Source organism: Fulmarus glacialis, unplaced genomic scaffold, assembly GCF_000690835.1.
Source record: "Fulmarus glacialis isolate BGI_N327 unplaced genomic scaffold, ASM69083v1 scaffold11839, whole genome shotgun sequence".
In the NCBI taxonomy this organism is placed as follows: domain Eukaryota; kingdom Metazoa; phylum Chordata; class Aves; order Procellariiformes; family Procellariidae; genus Fulmarus; species Fulmarus glacialis.
Window position 1 is genome coordinate 5,253 of NW_009231430.1, and position 24,415 is coordinate 29,667.

Here is a 24,415-nt window from a genome sequence, read left to right on the forward strand (position 1 = left end):
AGTTCTTTTAAAGAACATAAAAAAGAGAATATAATATTTGTTACTTTGTGTTGTATATTGTGGTTTTGTTTTTAGGGTCGTTGGAAAATCTTAGTTTCTAAACCTGGTGCTTACAGAATTGGCTTTAAAAAAAAAAAAAGAAAAATGTACTTGGGTCATCAGCTGTTTTCTGAAATGCAGCTCTCTAACTGTAGTATTTAACATTTTACGCCACACATTAAACTTAGTTTCCCTATTAATAAGGTGTGATGAGAGAATCCAGACAGTACATTTTACTGTCTTGACTATTTTTTAGTTAATGAATATAAAGTTTCATCTGGATTCTGATGTGTGCATAATCCATTGAAGCTAAGATAAATTGTATGGCAACCCACAAACGTACATAGAAACAAAAGGAAGCATTTACTCATACTTCTGTACTCAGGATATGGTGTTTACTTGTAATTCCTGGATGGCCAAAAAGAGGATGACTGCTAGATGTATTTTTCATTGGTGGAGAATAATAAAAACAACCAATCAAAATATTTTTCTTATGTAAATCGTCTTCATGTGCATTAAGGCTTTTACATGCCCATTTATTCTGATTTTAATCTTAACTGTGATCAGAATAAGAGAAAACAGACAAAGAAAAAAGCACATATATTTTATTTACAAAGACTGGAGTGGTCTCTTTGAAATTTTTAATTTGATGTCAAAAGTAGCAGCAAGGGTCATAATTTATATGAACAGATATTTTTCCAGAACACAAGCAAAAATGAAATAAATAGCTTTACGGATAGCTTTAGGGTTTCACTCAGAGTAGCAGTTTCTCTTTCTGCTGTTCCTTCCTGCTTCTTTTGTCAGCCTGGTTTGTATTTCTCATTAGAAACTGCCCTTTAAGATCAGTGGGGAATCTCCTGCAGTTTTGCAGATGCAGCTAAAGTTCCTGCTTGTCCTTTAATTTTTGTACTGTGGCACAATCATATGACTTAAAAGTTACAAGAAAACTTTCAATAGCAAATGTTTATAATCTACCTAAAATAAAAAGTGCTGAGTTTAATATACCTAAGTGTCTGTATATAAAGATAGCACAATGGATTGTGCCCAGATGTACTCAAAATCCCATGGTAAATATAATAGCACAATAAAACAACTGAATGACTTAAATTCAATGAAGTAACTAACTGGGGAGAGAAGCAACAGAGGAGGTCTGAGAGAGTCCAGTTTTTCAGGGATCTGCTGAAATATTGGATAGTGATTCAAACCAAAAGGTGTTTCTTTAACAGAGCATGCATGTACACAGATTTTGATGAACTAATAATTCTGAAATAATTCAGAATTATAATTTCCTTTTTCCAAATGACATGAATGTGTAAATTCTATGCTTCCTTAATTAATTGCAGTAATCTGGTAGTAAGCATATTATGTTATAATTAGTATTACCAATTAATAATTATGCTAAAGCATTTTAAAGATCATTAACTTTTTAAAATTAGAATTAGCTACACATGCCTTTTCTGGAACAGTAGTAGGTTGAATTCATCATTATCAAAGATGTATGCAGAGCTTAAGGAATCTCTCAAGAAGGTTCAAGGAAAATCACCCATGTTAAGCAAAAGAACACAAAAAAAACCAGGTAATGACTGGGATTTGACTGCTTGGGCTCAGTTGTGATGAGGTGCAGGGTTCATTTCTCTTTTTGCAGTACTAGAGATCCCCCCACACTCCATACTACATGTAGGGTGAAGCTGGGTACTATTGTCTAGTCTAAAGCTTATTTTCTGCACCGAGGGAATTATTTCGTTCGCTCCAGAACAGAGTGGGGATAAAATTAACGTGCAAGTAGTTGATCTAATTAGGTGATAATACATATAGGTCTTCCAGTAGACAGACAAACCCTAGTTTAGCCTTTGGGTGTTTTCCCGAATCTAAGAGGTTTTTCGTGCAATTTATTCTGATAAATCCAGTGGTGAGAAAATAAGGAAAAAGAGGAAAGAGGAAAAGGAATCAATATAATGGAAATACTTGTACTTATAGTTCTGTATTCTTGTTTTGTTGTACTTGATTTGTTACTTTGGCAACAAAACTAAAAGTAATGGTACTTCAAGAATTCTTCCCTTCCTTACTCAGATAGCAACTCCAACCAGGATAGCAACAATCGCCATGGGGAGTGATTCACTTCTAGTTTGTAAACGCCCTTTTCACAACATGATTCTACAAATAAGGGAAATTATAAGAGCTTTTCTCAGGGGTGCTATACTATGTAAGGAACCATGCCAAAGTTGCCTATGTAATAAGTGCCAAAGTTAAGATTTCTTCGCACTTTGACTAATTTCTTAGAAATGTTTTGAAGCTCTTTAAAAGAATATCATATTGTATTTCAATATGATGGTTATGGTATATGTAAATATACAAGGAGGGAAAATAATTTCAGGTCTAAGAAGCAAGGTTTCCTTGACCAGAAGGCAACATACTCTACACTGGAGTTCACTATCGGCAAGAATATTGTATATGAAACTGAATTTGCTGAGTTGTCATTCCATATACTCGGTATCAGTCATCAGTTGTCAGTGAACTATGAAATGTTCCAACTGGAATTTGAGATTTGCCAACTCTATTTAAGCACATTCCAAAAAAAAGATAAAGCTATTTTCACCTAAGAAAACAAGGTAAAGGTGTTAAGGATATGCTGGTTAAAAATGGCAGACTCAGCTGCTCTGATCTGCCTTTTCAGCTCTATCAGTAATTAGAATGATTCAGAGACAAAAGATTATAGTTTACAAATTGACCATTGTAGTCAGATATTCTCCTGTGACATTTGTGATCACAGCTATATACGTTAAAAGAAGAAAGAAGTGGAGTTCAGTTTATGTTTACCAAGAACAAATAGTTCAAGATTACAGAGTATACAGTAGGATAAAGAACGCTCCGAAGCTTTTTCTCCCTTTTTTCCTTCCATCCTTTTTAAAATGGTGTCGGCTCATAATTTTGTGATGTTGTAACGATAGGGTATTATCATCACTTTATTTTTTTAAATTGTATGGTTGGTTATGCTAGGAATAAGCAGTAAGCCCTGTTACTGCTATGTTTATTTTAATGCAAAGCTTTTTTTTTTTCCTGTCTCTCTTGTCAGTATATTTTACAGAAATAAAATACTATTAATTGTCTTAAAGGGTGTAAAACACAGTGCATCTGGAGATGTATACCTTACGTTTTGGATGTTTTCTAATAACTTTTATTCCCCTAAAACAGCAAGTGAATATTAGCCTTCTGTAAAGAGTAGGTTAAGTTATATTTATGTTATGTACTTCTTTAAAGCTTAACATGTCATTGGTTTAGAATCTGGAGGTGATTTTTGTTAACTGAAATTCTTTCATTTCCTTAACACTGATTGGGCCAACTAATTGTAAGCAAGCAGAGCTCGTGCCCCATCCATCTTTATCGTAACTGGTAATAAAGGACCCTCTAGGCTTGACATATTGTCATGACAATTATTCTCAAGACATTATATAGCAGTTGTATCTGTCAACCCATGCAGTATGGAATATTTTAACTGGCAGTCTTCCAAGAGTGAACATTAATCTTAGCATCTCTTCTTACAGTCCCTAATCAAGATATTCCAGGGGTGATTGCACTAACATTGTTTGAAGACTACATCTACTGGACAGATGGGAAAACCAAATCACTCAGCCGTGCCCACAAAACCTCTGGATCAGACAGACTATCACTGATTAACTCGTGGCATACCATAACAGACATCCAGGTGTATCATTCTTACAGGCAACCCGATGGTAATTATTCTGTCTATGTTTTCCATACAGCACATTGATATATTTCACTTAGTAGCCAGTTGCTGAGTTAATGGAAGCTCGTTTAGCTGCAGTGATTTTTTTTTTTTTTCTGTTTTGTTTCAAATTGTGGAAGCTTTCAAATTAACATTTTTAAACATAAATCTGTGATTAATGTTGTAAATATATCTGGTATTAAATAAATGTGATATATCTTGTTCAGTGGCGAGATACCAATTTGGGTGCTTAAAAATTAACCCAGATACTGACTAGAAGTACGGACCTGTTAAGTTGCATTACAGTCTGAGTTACCAGTTATCAGGATGGGAACTTGAAACATTTAACCTTTTTACTTGAAAAGTAAGGGAGTGTTAATAATACAGAAGAATACTGTTATTTAGAAACTTGTTAGACTGAGGGAATGTCAGAAAATGTAGGCGTTACGATTGTGTCTCATCTCCTCATGTATTTGAATTGTAACTGAATACAATTTGGCACTTGACCTAGATAAGCTAATTTTTTGTCTCATAAAAAAAAAAAACCTAGTGCTTTTTCTTTCTCTCATTCTTTCAGTGTCGAATCTGCATCCATAGTAATAATTAATTTTCACACACAACAGAGAATAGCTTAAAGGCAAAAGGAAAAGGTTGCCTCATTGTAAAAATAGTATGTGTAATACATTTTTCTTCCTTTATAAAGCAGATACCCTGAAATATACCGAAATAATAGGCTCTGATATTCTTTTTCTGTTCTGTCCACAGTGTCTAAACATCTGTGTACGCTAAACAATGGTGGTTGCAGTCATTTATGCCTTCTAGCCCCTAACAAGATGTATACTTGTGCCTGTCCCACTAATTTTTACCTTGCTGCGGATAACAAGACATGCTTATCAAACTGCACTGCCAGTCAGGTAAGTGCATACGTATGGGGAAAGGGGGAGTGGGGATTATATTTTACTGTGTTTCCACCTGCTTTTAAATAATGAATGCTGGTGCCCACGTAATGTGGAAGCATCAGTCAAAAGAGCTGAAGACTAGGTAACTCATGGGTGCATTTAAAGCGTTTCATCCTCACGGCTATTAGTTGAAAATAGACTTGCAAATGCCTTTTTTCCAGAGAATGCGGAACTTGTTCCCTTTCAAATGTGGATGTTTCTGCCAGTCACTAGAGCAAATACAGCTACTAAACCCATAAAAATTGATTTGAAAAAACATTTGTATAAAATATGAAACATAAAAATACAAAGTGTATATAACAATGATTTGGGAGTATTCATGCATGAACGAACTTTACACTAATACAAGAAAACAAGCTCAGTCCAGGTAGCTAGGTAGGTAAATGATAGGGTTACATTAAAAACAATTCGGTAGCTGAAATGGAAATGGTAGAACATGCAATTAATTAACAATTGCATCAATTAAAACATTGAATTCTTTATGGGAGGTGGATTCCCTAGTACTAAATAAATGACCAAATAATAACTGATTTCTTATAAGAGAACCACTTTGATAAAAGTCTTTGGACTGTTCTACCTAGACAATTAATTGGTTGATTGTAATAGTACATATGGCCTTTAAAATCTTTCTAGTAGTCCAGCTTTTCTAGCAGTCCGCTTTTATGATATGTATGCTAATGACCTCTTACAACATTCTACATCATGATGCATTTTGTCTGTACTCATTAAGGAAAGGGTTTTACTCTTAATTTTTAGGGAACCATGGTCATCTTAATAAATGATGTACAGTTTCATTCAAGTGATATTGTTATTTAAGAAACCTTCCCACTGTCTTCTTCTGTTCCCTTAAGGTAGTGTTTGGTGTGATTTTATTATGTTCATCGTATCTTTTCTGTTTATATTGTCTGCTTGTTACTTCCCATTAAGTGATGAACAAAAAGAAAGTGTAAAACACTTGTAAAACAAGGAATTTCTTACCTATTTTCCCCCTATATCTAGCTTCTCAAATTTGTTTGGTTAAAAAAACAGCACTTTTTTCTTTTTTCTTTTTTTTAAAATTTTCTTTAAATGGCACTGGAAGCTTATTCCACAGTGAATTTGTATGCTAACAGTTGATTGAATGGCTCTCTTCCTTTCTAAAGAATTCATTGGTAGTCTGAATTGAAGGATAGCATCACATCTTGGGTCCTCCAGGAGCAATATTTTATCACTTGTGGATTCCATAGGGGGGAGAGCAGGGTTAAATAGAAGAAGCTGCTTCAGACAGACAGTTACAAGTTGACATTGGTTATTAGTCATTTTCGTCCAATTTTGAAATCTCTTTACTGTTTGATAATTCATTAATCTGATGGCATCAGATGCAGAGATCAGTGGCAAAAATATGCTTTGCTACTTAAGATTTTCAGAGGATGCTGTAAAATCATAGCTGTTCCTATGATGTAATTGCTCTTCACAACACACCCACTGTTAGCCATTTCTGATGAAAAGGAGTTTGATGGCTGATACGCTGGTCTTGCATGTCTACCAACTTTCAGCTGTTTTTGATAGCTAATTTGACATGAGAAATTGTTTAGTACAAAACGCATCAGACTCTAGAACATCAAAACTCAGGCCATTCCACGCTATTCCAGGCACACCCATATGACTCTGACCCCGGATTTTGCAAAGTGTTCTGGCTCCGCAGTTTAGAAGGGAATGCAAGCATTTTTGTGTAGAGCATAATAGCATCTAAGAGTTAGTACCCATTTTCTGGAATGAAATTCATAATGTCATTTTAACAGCCTGAAGTCCCTTGTGGTGCGCAGAGTGAGGCTGGCACCTTAAAACAATTAAGCAGCAGGAAGGCTACACTAGCAAGTAGAAAATACTAAGAACGAGAATTGTCTGAGTTTCTGTTTGTCTCCTACATTTGGAGGCCTTCTGCTGAGCTATTCCGAGATGCATATCTTTGTGGAACAGTTGAACAGTTTAGAATAGCTGCCTTTCAAACCCAACCTCTTATACAGCATGTCCCTCAATGTGGTACAAGAATGATGTAGCTCCAACTATAGGTCCTACTACATAAATGACCAGGAAACCCTAAATTTTCTTGGCAGAAAAAATAAAATTGAGCTAATGCACCAAATTTAATATACCTTTTAAATACAGCCTTATTGAATAATCAATTGTTTTTAAAATGTGAAGAAATGAAAAAATTATGCCTAGTCACAGAAAATAAAATGTCTTGCAGTTCTAAACTTGCCAGTTTCCTTCTTTTCTGTGCTCATACAGACACCAGGTAGGAAACACAACATTTCTTGAAAGTTGCTGATAATCTATCCAGATTTTTCTCCCTAGCATTAGCCACATAATGAACTCTGATTTTAGGTTTAGCCTTAGAAGATTGCGTCAAGTAATTTCTACTCTTTGTTTTGTTTGCATTCCTCTTTCAGTCAGATCAAAGGTACAGTGTTGCCTGAGCTCAGAGTAAAGGCACTGCCAAGGTCTTGCAAAGGATTTTTTTTTTTGTACAAGTACCTTTTGAAAGGTTGGAAGGCTTAGCTTCTGGTTTTCTCATTTAATTCAAACAATATAAGCAATACTGTATGCAAGTACCACACTGCACATTAAGGCCCTTTTCTGTAACTGTGGGTGTTTTGGTTTATCAGGAAAAATGATATTAAGTCTGCTTCAACAGCCTACAAAGACTGTTTAAGAATTGAAGTGGTTGTTTTGAATAAGATCTTAAAGAATCAAATCATAGAATGCAGCAAAATGCGGTGAGTGGTTTGTATCAGGGGCACTATAAGTCAGTGTAGCAATGTCATTGAAACTACAGTGATTCATATCAGTGGAAGTCTCAGTGCAAAACATCTCCAAAAAAAGAATATTTAAAAAATAAGTTTTATAAAATTAACAGCCAGAGTTGATTAATGGAACAATGACTTAAGCAGTGAATCTAATTTTCTTAAACTGTGCTATTTCTGTTTAAAAATAAATAAATAAATATTCATATTAAAGCTTTTCTTCCTTCTTTCCTTCCTTTTACAGTTCCGTTGCAAAACTGACAAATGTATTCCGTTTTGGTGGAAATGTGACACTGTCGATGACTGTGGAGATGGCTCTGACGAGCCTGAAACAATGACTTAAGCAGTGAATCTAATTTTCTTAAACTGTGCTATTTCTGTTTAAAAATAAATAAATAAATATTCATATTAAAGCTTTTCTTCCTTCTTTCCTTCCTTTTACAGTTCCGTTGCAAAACTGACAAATGTATTCCGTTTTGGTGGAAATGTGACACTGTCGATGACTGTGGAGATGGCTCTGACGAGCCTGAGGATCAGTAGGGTCCAAATCAAATATAATGCTTTATAGATGTTAGGAAGAGGATTTTTTTGAATGCGTTTGTTTACAGTACTGTTTTCTTTTCCTTGGTCTCTGTCAAATTTACAAAGGGTGCAGGCTCTTGTTTGTCAGCCAGTAAAAGATTTTCATTAGCTCATGTCTACTAAGGGTCTTTTAAGGTCTTTGGAAAATCATCAGAACATGTTTTTCATGTTTTAAACCTTTACTTGATCCCAGTTACATTTTTGCTAAAGATTTTTATTTTACAGCGTGTTCTGAGGTTGCTGATTTTTATATATATAAATACAAAATTCTGCCAGTTTCTTTGGTTTATTTTGTTATATAATAGAAATGTGGAATTCCAATCTCGTTTGCTTATGTTTCATTGCCATCACGCAAGTTTAGCTACACGTTATTATTTAGTGCAATTTTCTGAACAACAACAATGTTCTCCATGTGATTCCTACTAAGATTCTGTGTATTTTTCACAACATGTTTTATATAAATATTTTCATTTCATAGTTTTATAAATATTGTCAAAGGAAAGTTTGGAGAGCTAAATCTCACTCCTCCAGTATGAACAATTTTATGCAATGAACATTTTTCATGCATCCTGTGTAACTTTGAGACACTATCCTGAAGGTGCTGCAGATACAGCATATTTCTCGATAGCCTCACATAGTCCAAATAGTAGGTTACTATACTATTCCCCTGTTGAATTGTAGACAACTGGAAGTCAATTATGATGATGTTTTCGGCATCCCAAAGGATGGTTGCTGGGATGGTAGCTGACTGCAGGTTTACTTGCTAGAAAAGTACCTTTCCTAGTGTACTGGATTCGTAAATAGTAATATCTGTTGATGATGCTACTTTTCAGTCCCAGTCACTGACTACTTTAATACTACTGTATTAATCTACATAAATCAAAAGATTCTTGCCTTCTTCCCTTAAGCTTATGTACACAAAATGCTCTACTATCTTCTTCTACAATCTTCCAGTTAAGTAACAGTTAATTTGATTTTTTTAAATTGAAATCCCTCACCCATATTTTTACAATTTTATAATTAGTTCTCTTTTTCTCCTGCAAAAGCCTTTGAAGAAAGCTTTAACATATGTAATCATTCTACGTAAGATTACATTTTAAGCTACACTTATATTACTATAGAGGTGCATAATTGCTCATTCACTCAAATGGCAGTGTCTGTGAGAAGGAATGATGTTAGAGCTTTCATGGGAAATAGAATTAGGGTGGGATAGTGAGTTTCTTAAACTCAAGTGTTTAGATCTCAAATTGCAAGTCTCTGTTGAGCTAATAGTAAGCATCAACATGTAGAGGGTTGGTTGCACTCTGTATCATTAGTAAGGTATAACATAGTTATGCAGATTTAAAATCTCAGACTTTGAAATTAATTTTACAATAGTACGTGTACATTTTAGTTACTAATATCTACTCAGATTGAGATTATATAGGCAAATACAAAGGTTTATAAGTTCTTTTGAGTCGTCCATAGAGGAAGAACAACACTTGATATTTTAACCATTCCTCTGATAGTATTCATAAGCGGTTTTCTCTTTTCTCAGCTGAATTCAGATGTCAGCCAGGACGTTTTCAGTGTGGAACTGGACTTTGTGCTCTGCCAGCCTTTATCTGTGATGGAGAGAACGATTGTGGGGACAATTCTGATGAACTGAACTGTGGTAGGTGATTATATACATTGTAGACTTCAGAAACATGCTGAACTGATTTAAATGCCATGCTTTAAATTCTGTCAAGAAACTATATTGTTATTCTTGTACCTTTTAATTTTTAAATCTTTTAATCTTTAACTTTTAATCTTTTTAACTTATATTTTTATTCTTTTAACTTACAGACACACATGTGTGTCTGTCAGGTCAGTTCAAATGCACAAAGAATCAGAAGTGTATTCCAATAAATCTGAGATGCAATGGACAGGATGACTGTGGTGATGAAGAAGATGAAAGAGACTGTCGTAAGTTATATTTAGAGAATTTTGCTCTGACAACTGTAGCTGGTTTTAAACAAGGAACGGAAGTAAAATACGTAAAGTACTGTAAATGTCCTCTATGTAAAATAATTTGAGGAACATAAGAAACAGTTAATTCACAGGGTTGATTGGTGTACAATGCTTCATATACAAGAGAACAAACTAAAATGTCATTTATTAACTTCATTTTTTTAAAGTCATTGCAAAGAAGAGGGGTGTATAAATAATTAATTTCAAGCATTTAATTGGGTTTCTGACTTGGGCTGAAACATCCATTTTACTCTTAACCACCTCACAAATGACTCGTCTTCTTGAGGCTTTCATCTGCCATGCCTTGCAGCAACGCATTTCAATGGAAAAAGATATTTTTCTGCATCTTTTATTGGAAAAGATGTAGATCCATACCTCCTGCTACACCCTATTTCTTTGATAGAGTTTTCTACCTTTTCTATTCCCTTTCCTCTGGGGACTTCTTCATTAATTTGCCTGTGTAACTTGATTTCCATTTACTCAGCTTTTAATACCTCTTACTTTTCATAAACTCATTTTCACTCCGTATTTCTTAGACATAAGTAGAGAAAATATTTTCAGATTTAGAATGGAAATGTATTGAATAGCTTGTGTCCTTGATCATTTTATAATTAAAATGATGGTGCTGTCTTGAAATACATCTCTGTCCTTCACTCAATTCATTATTCAGATCTACTGCTGATCCAAGGTGCTTATTCCTATTTTCTGAATTAGCTTTCTCAAGGTTTGCATATGCTGCATTTCTGCAAAGAACATGGCCTTCTCCGAGGGAAGGGTTGCTAAGGATACAAAGGCTTTGTTGATGGTCATGTTTAATGGCCATCTTCCAAACAGCTCAGCAGAGCTGTAGTCTCTGACAGACAGTATTACATGTTGGTTTGCATGTTATGTTTCTTTAAAAACTGATTAAGTGGAGTCAGGTAAACTTCTCTGGAAGATAAGGGAGATTGCTTTTTTTTTGTTATAAAGAACTGCACATGGTATATGGAAGTTTCCTAAAACCTTGAGGTGTAGCTGACAAAAATTAAATCAGAGCAGCGGAGTCTGCAGCGCAGCAGTGCTTAGGGACTGTGGGAGGGATAGGGTCAGGATCAGTGGTGATGGAGTTGAAAACTTCCTAGGGATTAGTGGGGATAGGACAGTCTGCTGTGATATAAAGCAAGCTTTTGAATTGTCTGAAACTCAACCATCAACCCACCTGCAAAGACACAGTGGGGAGGGGGGGAGGTTAATTATATACTTTTTTAATTTCTGTTCTGTCTTACCTAGTCTTTATTAGCTTCTCTCTTAAGAAAGTTAAGTGTGCTAGTTTATATTTTAATAAAGCCTCACTTATGGCTTCTGGAAACTCCTCAGTTGCCTTTGGGGAGATTACGAAAAGGGGAGGTTTTAAGTAGGTCTGCCACAAAGTTCATATTGACTTGGGTTCCTGTCACAAGACAGATAACAGATGAGATTATCTATTTCATTCTAATTTCACTGGACTAGGATTCATAAGATACAGACCTTTTTTTCAGCTCTACCACTGTTTTGTTTTACATGTCAAGTGACCTTGAAAAAGTCACATTTCGTACTTAAGGCTTTCCATATGTAAAATGGAGATAATTATGCTGGTCTTCCTTGTAAAGCATTTAGAAATCCCCTAGTGAGGTGTCATAGCTGAGATCAGTATTATTTTTTATAAGTATAGTTAGCAGTATAGCCAAGTCTAAATGCTTTTTATTTCCAGCACCGTAAATTTATGCATGGAAACATGACACTGAAAGAAATAATACACCAACTTTTAACAAACCTAAAATTTTTCATCTTGCCAAACCCAAGAAACAAGAATGATAGTATCAAGGAGCAAATTGCTTTTCAACAGGGATAGGAAAGTTTGTTAAAAACCTTATGGAGTTCCTTAGGGAAAAGTAGGACAAACGTTCATGTGGAAAACATTATCAGAGAATAGATCACTGTTTTCCACCTATGTTCAGTTCAGTTTAGAACAATTTGGAGGTTCTTATACATATGCTTATCTCTAAAGAAATCCTTATGCATCTGATCACAAATAGCTTGCTCACAGTCCGGTCCAGATATATGTCCTTTATTCACCTTGACTCTGCACTCTCACTTATAACAGTTTAAGAAATAGTAAGATTTGGCATATATGCTTGTGAGGGAGTTGATCTAGAATCACATGAGTGCGCTGAGGATCTTTTTTGTTGTCAAGTGGCTGTTCTAAAGTTAAAGCAGTTAAGCTTTAACTTAAAGCATCCTGAAAGAATAGGATGAAGGTTAGCTGCATCTTTGTGTCTTTATCTTGCTGTCGGATTCATTCAAAAAATTGTTCTGCTAAACTGATAAAGTGAAATAATTGTCAAACTTTTCTCACCATTTACCCATGGCCTCTTTTAACACAGAGCACAGAATTTCACCAAAATTGTACATCCTTTTGATTACCTTTTCAATCAAAGCATTGAGAGATGCCTTAGTCCTTCAAACTGACTTTCAGAATTGATAAATGGTGTTTTAGGAAGTTAGGAAAAAAAAAAAGTCTGACTGCTTTTTACTAAAGTGGTTTGATTGTATCAATGTTAAATCTATTAGTTGTCAAAAGAATATCACAATTGATTCATTTGACCTTACTGTTATATATAAAATAATATATAAAAAGAAGACAAAATTATAAACAATATAAACCTGAATGCTGTTTTCTTACAGATGTTACATAAATGATGCTAGAGATATCCAATTTTTGAATCCTTAATATTAGCAGAAATTTCTAGTTTTAATTTGGAATCCTTTTATTTAAAGCTGAAAACAGTTGTTCTCCAGACCATTTCCAGTGTAAAACAACAAAACACTGCATTTCTAAACTGTGGGTATGTGATGAAGACCCAGATTGTGCTGATGGATCAGATGAAGCTAACTGTGGTGAGTATGCCAGTGGTTTTGGAAATATTACAGTAGCTTGACATTTTTGAAAAAAGTACCAAAGGAAATAATCATCCCACTTAATATGTCTTCTTTCAATGTATGATAAAATCTATCTGATATGATAGCTGTATCTGGCTTATGCAGTTCCTGTTGAATGGTAATCTTTATATGAGTAATCTCTAAACTTCATATTATACTACTACTTTATTGGCAGGAGCTGTAAATTAGTATCTCTTTTGGAATATAGTGACATTCTTGATTTTTCTCACATTATTATCCAGTTTCTGTCAATTTATTCTGCATACTTTGTTGCTGCTGGACTTCATGAATAGTGAAAAATGTAATAATTTGCAAATCGTGTTAGTTAAGACTGGCTGTGCAGAAGGATCCAAAGCAGATTCCAACTTGACATGACCCACTTTTGCTTCTCTCTGTGAGCTTCAGGGATTTATGTGCCCTAACACACTACTCCGCAAACTTCGCATCCCCACAGGACTTCTCCAAGAACCCCTGATACTTATGAAACTTCTGTACTTAAATTCTACAGTTTGAGGAGGCAGATCCTCTACAGAAAAGATGAAGGATAGAATCTCACCGTTAGCAAACGAAGCCCTAATTTCTGACAGATTTTACACAATATCCAGAACCTCAGTGTTCTACCCCACTGAGGCAGATTTTTTAGATCATAAGTACTAACTTTGAATCCAAGAACTTCTTTCATTGCTGTTTTGAAGATTCATTGTTGGATCACAAATAGAACTCTACAGTTTTTAGCATATTTCTTATTGACAGAACAGATGAATTGATGATATTTCTGCAGAAACAGTTAAAATTATTTTATTATGACAGTGCTTATAGAAAGTTGAAAATCTAAGCAGTTTTCACATTGGTCTGTACATGATATTTTATTGTATACGCCTAGTAATGGTATTCATCATCACTTGGAAAAAAACAGATCACTATAGTAGTAGTAGTAGCTGTTCTCAGTCATTGCTTGCATTGTTGGAAAGTACTGAGTCAGCTCTTTTGTTGTAAATGAAAGAAAATAATAAACATAAGTATTCCACCTGGGAAATAGATTACAGATAGTCAGAGTCAGAATAAGTGGATCAGTATTGTTGGAAAATCACTGAACATGGATGTCAATGCAAGATGCACACTCACTAAGTGCAGAAAAACGTGGAAATTTCAAGACAGGTCTGTAAAGGAAAAGATAGGAAACTGTTCTGAGATGGAAGAGAACAAGAAAAACAGTTGTACAGAACATTCCAAGCTCTCACCATTATTCATCCACACATCAATAAATGGTTTGATGAAACACATGAGTCTGGACGCATGTATGCTACCTCTGGGACAACAGAGTAACAAAATTACAGGCTGTAATCAAGAACAAAGCACTGAGAGACAGCCAAATTTCCATGGATGTGTTTCAAGCAATTGACACAACCCCATATATGAAAATATTGGAGCTGGTAAATATGCCTAGGAAATTGAACTCTTCCTCAACACTGAAAATCCAAGACCACATTTGAATTGTCAGGAAGGAGAAACTAATTAATCATATCAACTGGAGAGAAGTTACAGTCCAGGAAATCATTTGGCTTGAAGAAACAGTGAATGCAAAGGGGATGAACCTTTGCCATAGAGACTCTTTATGTCTTCTTCTGGGCTATTATAGAACGACCCCTGCACTGCTGACCTTCTGATTCACTTCATAGGTCCTTTCTCCTGCACTGTCCCCCATCACCTTGGTCTCCAAGATGCCGTTTCTTTCCAAGTCGGACAGCATTCCAAGCTTCCAAACTGTGGATTCATATTTTTAGTAACCCATGCAAGCCCAACTGATATGGCACAAAGGGTCTTAAAATAATTAATCTAATAATATCCTCAGGACACAAAGTTTAAAAGCAAAGAGGAAAAAACCCCAAAACTAACACTGAACAGGAAAAATTGTATTTATCATAGGTATTTCACTGTGATTCATCATTTTAGCCAATAGAAAGGATAACGTCCAAATTACTCAAACAATTAAAGGTGCAATGCGTGCAATCCCAAGTTAAATAGGTTTTTTCAGTCACAATATATACGACTGGTTATGCTGGTTCATATCGAAGACTCATCTTGCCTTTTATTCTGTCTCTGGCAGTGACTGAAAGCTAGTATCTAGGGAAGAATATGCGAGCAAAACAGGCCTGTAATGAAAACTTTATTGGGATACTCTTCCAGCCTCTAACAGTTTGAGAATCAGAGATACTGTGAGTCAAATATATCTCTGTATGCAATAACCCTTGATGTATTTCAGTCTCTTTTAACCTTTGTAAAGTTTTCACAACATGCTGCAACAAGGAGTTCCACAGCTTAATTACACACCTCCCTGAAAAACCACCTCCATTTTTATTTTAAATCTGCTAGCTGCATATAATGCTCTTAAGTTTTTGTGTTGGAGGAGACAGAATAGTTTATCCATATTCACAATCTCTATGCCACACACGGTTATGTACACATAAAACAACTAAGCCTTGAGAAGAACAGGGTGGGTTTAATCACATTTTAAAGTTTTCCATAATTTTAGCATTTGAAATTTGTTTAAATGACCTTATTATAGCAGTAGTTTTAACACGGTTTGCTCTTCTGCGTTGTTGGTTGGTTCTTTTTTTTTTTAAATTTAAAGATGATTATTTTTATGAACAAAGCTTAATAGCATTAAATTCTAAAGCTGCAAGCTGAGTATAATAAAGATCTGCATATGTTGATGCTAATGCTAACTGTTATCGTTATAGTTCATTTCTAAAATGCTTACAATGCAAAACTTGTATGAAGGGTGATCTGTTTTTTGCTTAAGTGCTGCATAGGCATATATATATTTTGCTGAGTCAACATCTACTACTGTGTGTTATTGGAGATATTATATTGAGTAAATTTGTTAGAAATAGTCTGAATGTCTATTTAGTCTTCTGTCGTTACTTTCCGACTCAGACAACGAAGTAGAATTAGGAAATGTATGTTTATTAATGAGTGTATGGTGTTCTTCAAAGAACAGTAGGTAGAGTTAATTCATGCTTTCTGTCCAGGCAATTAAAAGAAGCCATTAGATTATGGTAATCCTTGCTCACAACTTTAATACTTTACATCAAGAAAGGCCCTGTTTGAGTTAGAATCTGAAGAAAGCTGTGTGTGGTCTTGGAAAGTGATTATAATCTACTTTAAAGGTTATTTGTATTTCAGGTCTTTATTAGCATAATGTGTCAACATTAGTATGACTGCTTTCTGCTTCCTCACTTTTTTTAATATTAATTTTATTTTTAGCCTAAAGAGTCAAAGTAGGGTTTTTTTTTCTGATGATGAAGACAGTGTTCTTTGAGACATTTGAAGGATGCATTATATAAACTTAAACGTCCTTCAACAGGCTTATAATTTCCTGTATCCAGCATCAGTCACAGCCTGCCAACTTCTAGAACAGCTAGTGATCAAAAGTGAGTTTCTTTTCATTTTGGATTGTATCCCTCTCAGACACACACACACCCCCCACCCCCCACAAATGCATAAACGTGCACATATATGGAGTTAAAATCCCCAAATGGCAAGGTAGTGCAATTAGTGACAAAATAGTGTTTTCATTCATAGTGATTTATATTTGAATCAAAGTGCTTTTAGGGTCCCTATGTAATATTTTGAGGTTTGGTTTGGTTTGTTTTCCATTTAAGCCTTCGTTGTATTTTCTTCAGGCTCATTTAGAATTATTTCTAAAATAAAATCCTAGTTCGGTATGCACAAAAGATGAACCCCAACCAACCAGCAGCTACCTCAGATGGTCACACAAATTTTTGAGAAGGGGTCTTTGCCTGTTACACTAGATCAATGAATCTCTTAATAATAATTTGAAGAGAGAAATATGACAATTGAGTTATCAGTACTTACTTCTTTGCCTTTGTACCATTCCTATCTGAACTTGGAAAGCAATTTAGTGTTGAAGACAGCAATGACAAAATGTGTGGGGGCCCCTGTGTGCTTTTCAGGGTTCCACAACTCAAAAAAAATAAGGTCTTGCACTATTTCCTTTGAGTTGAGTAAATCAGTCTTTCTCAAAGATCAGATACTCGTTATACAATTTTCCGAAATCTTCGTCTTTGTTATATCTTAGTTCTAGTATCCTATTGTTTTCCTCGGCTCTCATTAAAGTGAAGAAGGAAATACAAGACAAGCAAATCTGATTTGTAGGACACTGTCAAGTGTAAGCTGCTACGAGAATCAGTCAACCCAAAGGAAGCATAAAGCTTTCAGATTTGTGAAGTGAAGAAGAGAGAGCCTTACGAATATGCAAAATATTTTGTATAAAAAATAATTAAATATTCCTTTGTGTTTGGTAAAAATAGCGTAAGAAAAGAAGGATTAATATTCAAGTGGTAATCATAAGGTTAGACTACACTTGCATAAATTAAAAAAAAAAATCCAGCCTTTCTTCACAAGTGTAAAGAGGCAATGCTAGAAAATGGATTTAGCATCCTTGAGAACTAGGTAATTCTTTATGAAGAATAAGAAAAAATATATTGCATGTTCTTTTCATCCTAGCAGATAGCTGAAATGAAGGGATGGCATGTCTGGCTTCTGTGTATTACTGATTAGATCTTGGTATTTCTGTTGAATATGGAAGGATAAATAGAATATAATCTGTCATTAGTCTTTAGGACTCATTTTGTGGGCAGGTATGTTAATGGGAGATTGTAGACTTTACTAGAAGTACTTTAATAAATATAGGATGGATTTCTGGTTTGAAAGTTGATCTTTTGCAAAGCTACAGAAACAAATTACAAAAGTGTCTTATTTTCAGGGAGAGGGGGATATTTTTATGTTTTGTAACGTTAAATATTTTTTAAGCGCTTGCCAATGCAAGTATTTGAAATGTCATGATTGAAATGTCATAGACTGTCATTTTGAGAAACATCGTAGGAAAAAGTATTTTGGAAGAAAACTACATACAATCACGATATTGGCAGAGAATAAGGAACAAATGCAAAAGGCAGTAGTGTAATTACCAAATTTTTGAGTGTACACAACTGAGCTGCAACACCATTACCTCCACCTTCTTGATATTCAAATGTAGTTTTGATTTATCACTCTAGTTCCAGAACCACACCTAAAATAAAGCACAAAAAGCAGCAGTTTGGGCCATAGCATCAAATCTAATACCTCTAATTTGTGGTCCTTTCCATTTCACAGGCAGAGAAAGCAGGTTGATTTAAGCTAGTGTTTCAGTCCTCCTTCATTCTGTCAGTTATTAGAACTCACTGAGTTGTCATGATAGCAATATGAAGTCTGAACTGACATGCTATGAAATAACCTAATGGAAATTTAAAAAATTTCTATTGAAATATCATCACAGTGACATGTAATTTTAAATATGTCATTGAGGCTTTTACAAAGCAAACTTTTTTTTTTTCAAGAAAATGTCACTGATAACTTTTTAATTTATTTCATTTCATCTCAGTCCTTAGAACCTGAAATAATTGCTCAAGAAATAAAAAATATAAATAAAACACAGAGGCAGCTCCTTTCTGCTGGAGGAGTTCAGGATGTTCATGCATCTCCAAGAGACTTTGCCTATAATGCTACTCTGTAAACAGGAAAGCTCATTGAAAATTTACTACATGAAGAAAATTAATCTCAGTTTAGCATTATATGCTTTATAATGTTTTACTTTGTATAAGTAGACTTCCAATCCAAGACATCAGAAGGTGAAAATGTAAATCAAAATGCAAAGTTTTCTGTCAGGTATGATTAGTCTTAAATTATTATATCCGAACATAACTTTTGAGAAATATGTATTTTGTGCATTTTCAAATAAATATTCTTGTGGTTTACTGCGACCTGATCTTTTGTAAAGCATTCTTACAGATAAATTCAAGTAAAAGTCAATGCAGTTTTTGAGACTCAGTGCAATAATACCCTCTCCTCAAACTAATTTGTGATCACTCTGAATTTCATATTTTTTACTTTAAATGACACTGTATACAGTCCATATTTTAATTTTATCATCAACTTTATGGCCATATCTCTTTTGGTATGAATGAATAATTTGAATCTTAAAGAATGTGGTATGAGAAATAAATTATTTCTGAAAGTAACATTTCAAGTAGCATGGTTTCTCCTTCTTAAATGTATCTATCTAACGATGTTGTCATGTCACTGTTTAGTAGCAGTCTTTCCCATTTTGACTCTTTGTCTGCAATGATGTAAATGATATTCATCTTAATTACAGATAAAAAAACTTGTGGGCCTCATGAATTCCAGTGCAAAAACAACAACTGTATTCCAGATCATTGGAGATGTGACAGCCAAAACGATTGTGGTGATAATTCTGATGAAGAAAACTGTAGTAAGTAACTTTTACCTAAGAAGATATTATAAAGAGTGGAGTCAGTTTAGCAACATGTAAGAGGAAACTTTTCAATTTTGATAAACTGCATGTGTATATTTTATACAATGCCATCTGATCTGTTGAAAATCTGTTGACCAGAATTGAAAATGTCCCTTGCTGAAATTCTCCAATTTTATTCATTCTTATAAAAAGCTGTAATTCTGTATCAGCTATGCAAAAATGCCTGACCTATGACTTCTCAATAATCTGATTAATTCAAAATAAATATTACAATTAGTTTACCTTTGTATATAAGTTACATATCGCATTTCTTATCTCTAGATAAGAATCACACAAACTGCTCAGTGATACAGTGATAAACATTTGTTAACAATAAAGTTTGGTCAAACACTGCCTGCCCATTATATTCATTTTATTCCTGAGATGATTTGGCTTGTTTTGTATCATGAGAAGTCCATTTCTATAATACTTAATCACATTAAAAAGTAGATTGTTATTCAAAGTAGCTCAGTTAGCCTAGTTCTCTCCTACCTATGAGGAACCTGAATGCCTAATAAATCTCCGTAATACCACTTTCAGTGAGTTAATTTAGATCTGTTTCTCAGGAAGAAATGACAAATTCTTAATGGTTTTATCTCATAATCATTGTCTTTAATAAAATATTTCAAGAGGGAAATGCCACAAATAGTTCTGAAGTGCCTTCTTTTCAGTTGACAATTTCTGTTGTTTCTTTCTTTTTTACTTAGAAATCCAAGAAATTAATATCTTGTTGTGTAGATAATCTTGAATGCATATTCCTGATTGTATATCATGAATGTATATTTAGTATCTTCAAGGTAATAACCTAGAAAGCTTAATAAATTAGGCATTCTAATGCTGAGTACGTGCTGTCTGCCCCTTTCTCCAATTTGAGACAGTGTCTATAGGTACAGGGTGTCTGAAGACTAGCTCATTCTTCTTGAAAGGTTAAAGTGGATTTGTCTGCCTTTTAATTACTACCTACATTTGAAAATGTTGCAAGTTACTGCAAGCAATAGTGCTGTAGTTTTCATATGCAAGTGTTTCATCTAAAGGAGAAAATGTCATGTGGCTCAGTAGTCACTCAGAGCCATTTATTGTAATAACTGGGGGGCCGTTGACACACAAAAGCCTTCTTAACTTTGTGAGCGATTTTACTTAGGAATTGATTATTAGTGCCAGTGGGATTTTTCCATTTTCATTTATATTATAAGTACCAAGAAATTATTTTATGTTCTCTTATTCTCATGTAAAAATCAAATAGAGACATAGTTTTGCTATAGCGCTATTAATCTAGATGACTAGATAATCTTTTGAAAATTTGAAAATTTTAAAAAAAACAACTTCCACAAAATATTATTCCTGTCTGCAAAATAAGTGTCAAGCATAATTTGAAATTTGCTATGTGTGAAGTGGGTTTTATTTATCAGCCAGTATTAATAATTTTCTTCCTTAAAGTTTAGATTATCATAGTACAAAGTGATTAAAAAAAAAAGTTAAATAATGAGGGAGCAATCATCTATCCTTTTTTTTTTTTTTTTTTTTAATATTTATTAAGCTTGCCATCTTTGTGTTCACATCAATAATTGTTATATATTTAGTTCTTGGCTGTTCTCTAGACTTGCAGATAAAGAAATCTGTAGTTAGTTGTAACAGATGGAATTAGTGAATTGAGAGTACCCAGACTGAGCCAGCGCATCAAACTAAAGGCCGGAGTGGTGAACTGTAGTTTGTGTTAGCTTTTTTTTCGTTTTCTTTTGCTTGTCAAGTGCATACTTCACATCTAACTGTTGAATCCCATATTCTGCTGTTTAAATTAAATACAGTAGGCCGACATGGTTGTGAATTTCAAAATCTTGAAAGCATTGGGAAAATACATAATACTGTTCTGTTGTTTGAAATAGATGTATAAAATTCTTTATGGGCTGTCAAGCCATTTATAGAATAAAGTGTAATGAAACAAATATACACGAAATTAGAACTTCGAAAGCATTTGACAAAATATATTACATTGCACATTACAATAAGTTGTTCATAGCATACATGAATATACAAAGGGCTTGTCAGGCAACTATACAGAAAATGATTGTTTCTCAAGAATGCAGAATGAATTCATTGAATTCTAGAAATTCAGCTCAAGTATTTACATTTCTCTATATAGTTTCTTCGCATGCACACACAGCATCCTGGTGAAGTTATCGGAAGTGAAACAGAATGCATGTTAAAAAAATCACATATGGGTGTGAAAAATTATTAGTGGTATAATGCAAATAGTTGTGCCTGTTATGACTTTGTTCTTTAACTGTATTTGTGTTACAGTCTGTTGTTCTTTAACTATATTTGGACCCTCCCAAATAAGTAAGAGTTATTAAGAAGGTTATAGGTCCATACTGAGTTATAACTAAGCAAAGTAGAATGCATTTTTAACTCTTCTGAGTTAATATCTTTTTGGAGGGGGAATTTGCTTTCAGAGTTTATTTGGATTTTTAAAAACAAATTAGAGCAAAAATAGTATTTTCTCTTTCAGGGAACTTCAAAAAATGAAAATTCCATAGTAATGACTATCTTATTCCTGCAGGCATCAAAAATGTTTTATTGAATATAATTAAAGAAAATATAATACACTGTAAACACTGAAGCAAAGCAAATGTAATAATACTGTAGAAAGACATGAATTCAATCAGTGTAAAAATATTACTGTTGCTAGAGAATCTTTGCAGTGCTGTTTTGTTACTCCTACAAGTTGTAAAGAAAACAGATGATCTAATTTTGTCCTGGGATAAGTTTGTATCCAAAAGGCAGTGAGACCTAGCAATTATTTAATGTTTAAGTGAAAACATTTTAAACCAGCATATTGAAAGAAACTGAGCTGGAATGTCTCGTAATGTCGTCTTGAGTAAATTTTGAGTGGACAGTGCTGTAAATTCACATTCTTTACATTGCTTAAGGCTCAGCTGACTTGGTGCAAGTCAGACAATGGCTGGTGTCAGTTTTCTAAAAGCAGCTAGGTGCCAATGCTAGCCAAAGGCAAGTATGCTACTTTAGTATGATAAAATGATGCGTACCAAAGGTTTCTTCTTTTATGTACACCCACCAGTCTTATGCCTAGATTAACACAGAACAAGTGTTGTCTTTGTTTTGGTGAAATACAATTCTAAGTAAAGTTATTGAAAATAAATAAGTAAAGAAAATCTGCATTTAATGCCATATTAAATATATGAAAAAACCCCATCTATGACCATTTTAATTATCTTGTGTTTACAGGCATTCATTCTGCAGGATGGTCCATGTTATTGTTTTTAGCAGTATTGTAATGGAGAATTATAAGGAAGGGTGGTTTTGGTTTTTACTCCTCTTCCATTTTGTCATGTGTACTGGTTTTGGCTGGGATAGACTTAATTTTCTTCATAGTGGCTCCTATAGTGCTTTGTTTTGGATTTGTGACCAAAACAGTGTTGGTGACACACTGATGTTTTAGTTGTTGCTGAACAGTGCTTGCACAGCATCAAGGCCTTTTCTGTTTCTCAAGCTGCTCCACCAGCGAGGAGGCTGGGGGTGCACAAGAAGTTGGGAGGGGACACAGCTGGGACAGCTGACCCCAACTGACCAAAGGGATATCCCATACCATATGAGGTCACGCACAGCAATAAAAAGCTGGGGAAAAGGAGGAAGGGGGCATGTTTAGAGTTACGGCATTTGTTTTCCCAAGACCATTACACATGATGAAGCCCTGCTTTCCTGGAAGCAGCTAAACACCAGCCTACAGATGGGAAGTAGTGAATGAATTATTATTTTGCTTTGCTTGTGCACGCAGCTTTTGCTTTACCTATTAAACTGTCTTTATCTCAACCCATGAGTTTTTGAACTTTTACCCTTCTGAGTGGCTGTGTGTGGCTTAGCTGCCCTCCGGGGTTAACTTTCTACATCATGGTAATACTGTTTCGCTGATGTTATGTGGATGCATCATACTGGGTACTCTGGCTTGGCTTATTGAAAGGTTTCAACTCCAACACAACCATCTAGTAGTAGATCTGATGAATACTCATTCATTACAAGAAAGTGTGGCCTAAGTATGTCCCCTAATTCCTTTAAATCTTTATGATCTACTGCCAAATGCCAGGATGAATCAAGAGGTCAATGTACACTTCTAACTCATTTTGGTTGAGATGCTCCTATCCCATGTTTGTATTGCTGTTACTTCTTTTTCTATGTACAAGTTCCACATTTCCTGTTATACAAATTAGTTTCTCTAAAAGTTTGCATTGTAACAGCTGTTACAAGACATAGAATTCTCACAAGGAGCAAACATATTTATTCTCTACAAATACACATAAAAAGTACACTATAAGTTTGAACTTCATATCCTATTTTAAGAAAAAAAGTTATGGTTTTTTTCCCTCAGACTTGTATATCAGTACATCAGTCTCCTAAAAAAATCCTTTCAATTCATGACTTAGTGCAATATCTATGCCTATTAAATGCAAAATTGAACCCCAAATATGAAATCACTTTAAATGTTTCTCATGAGATCCTTTTCTTGCTACCATTTAAATTGATGACAAATGTCTGTTGGCTCTACAGACTTTAAAATGTGAAAGTCAATCATCTTATGTGCTGTGTTTCAAATAAAATTCTTTCTAATAATTCAAAAATGCTTTTCTGGGGAAGGAGTTTCAGTGTTTTTATACAGCAGAAGCTGAAAGATGCTGTCCTTCATTGGTTATACAGAAGTCTGTTAATACTTATTCCTTTCTCTAACAGTCTGATGGGAAAGTACTGTTCTGTGTTCATATGTAAATCACAGAGATGTATTCCAGCAGCAGAAGAAATATTTCTTGCAAACAGAGAATTGAGAAGTTAGCTCATTGTGTACATTTTTCCAGAATCAAATCTCTGCTTATAAATAATTCATTAGTAGTATAGAAAATGTATTTGCTTATATTTTGCAAATCAATATAGAAACATGACAAATGTTTATTTGCATGTGCATTACTTTTTCCACAAATTATTTCCTTTACAT

General features: G+C 34.3%; 1 protein-coding gene across 1 annotated transcript in view; it reads left to right on the forward strand.

The window, feature by feature from the left end:
• The first annotated feature begins 1,533 nt into the window (after positions 1 to 1,533).
• The window catches only part of LOC104081725 (low-density lipoprotein receptor-related protein 1B-like), a 32,602-nt gene continuing 9,720 nt past the window's right edge, over positions 1,534 to 24,415 (forward strand). Inside the window, exons 1-9 of the mRNA XM_009584572.1 lie at positions 1,534 to 1,615; positions 3,582 to 3,770; positions 4,529 to 4,677; positions 7,953 to 8,044; positions 8,772 to 8,830; positions 9,628 to 9,744; positions 9,918 to 10,037; positions 12,879 to 12,998; positions 19,258 to 19,374. Coding sequence (XP_009582867.1) covers positions 1,534 to 1,615; positions 3,582 to 3,770; positions 4,529 to 4,677; positions 7,953 to 8,044; positions 8,772 to 8,830; positions 9,628 to 9,744; positions 9,918 to 10,037; positions 12,879 to 12,998; positions 19,258 to 19,374 — 1,045 coding nt within the window. The remainder of the gene's footprint in view (positions 1,616 to 3,581; positions 3,771 to 4,528; positions 4,678 to 7,952; positions 8,045 to 8,771; positions 8,831 to 9,627; positions 9,745 to 9,917; positions 10,038 to 12,878; positions 12,999 to 19,257; positions 19,375 to 24,415) is intronic.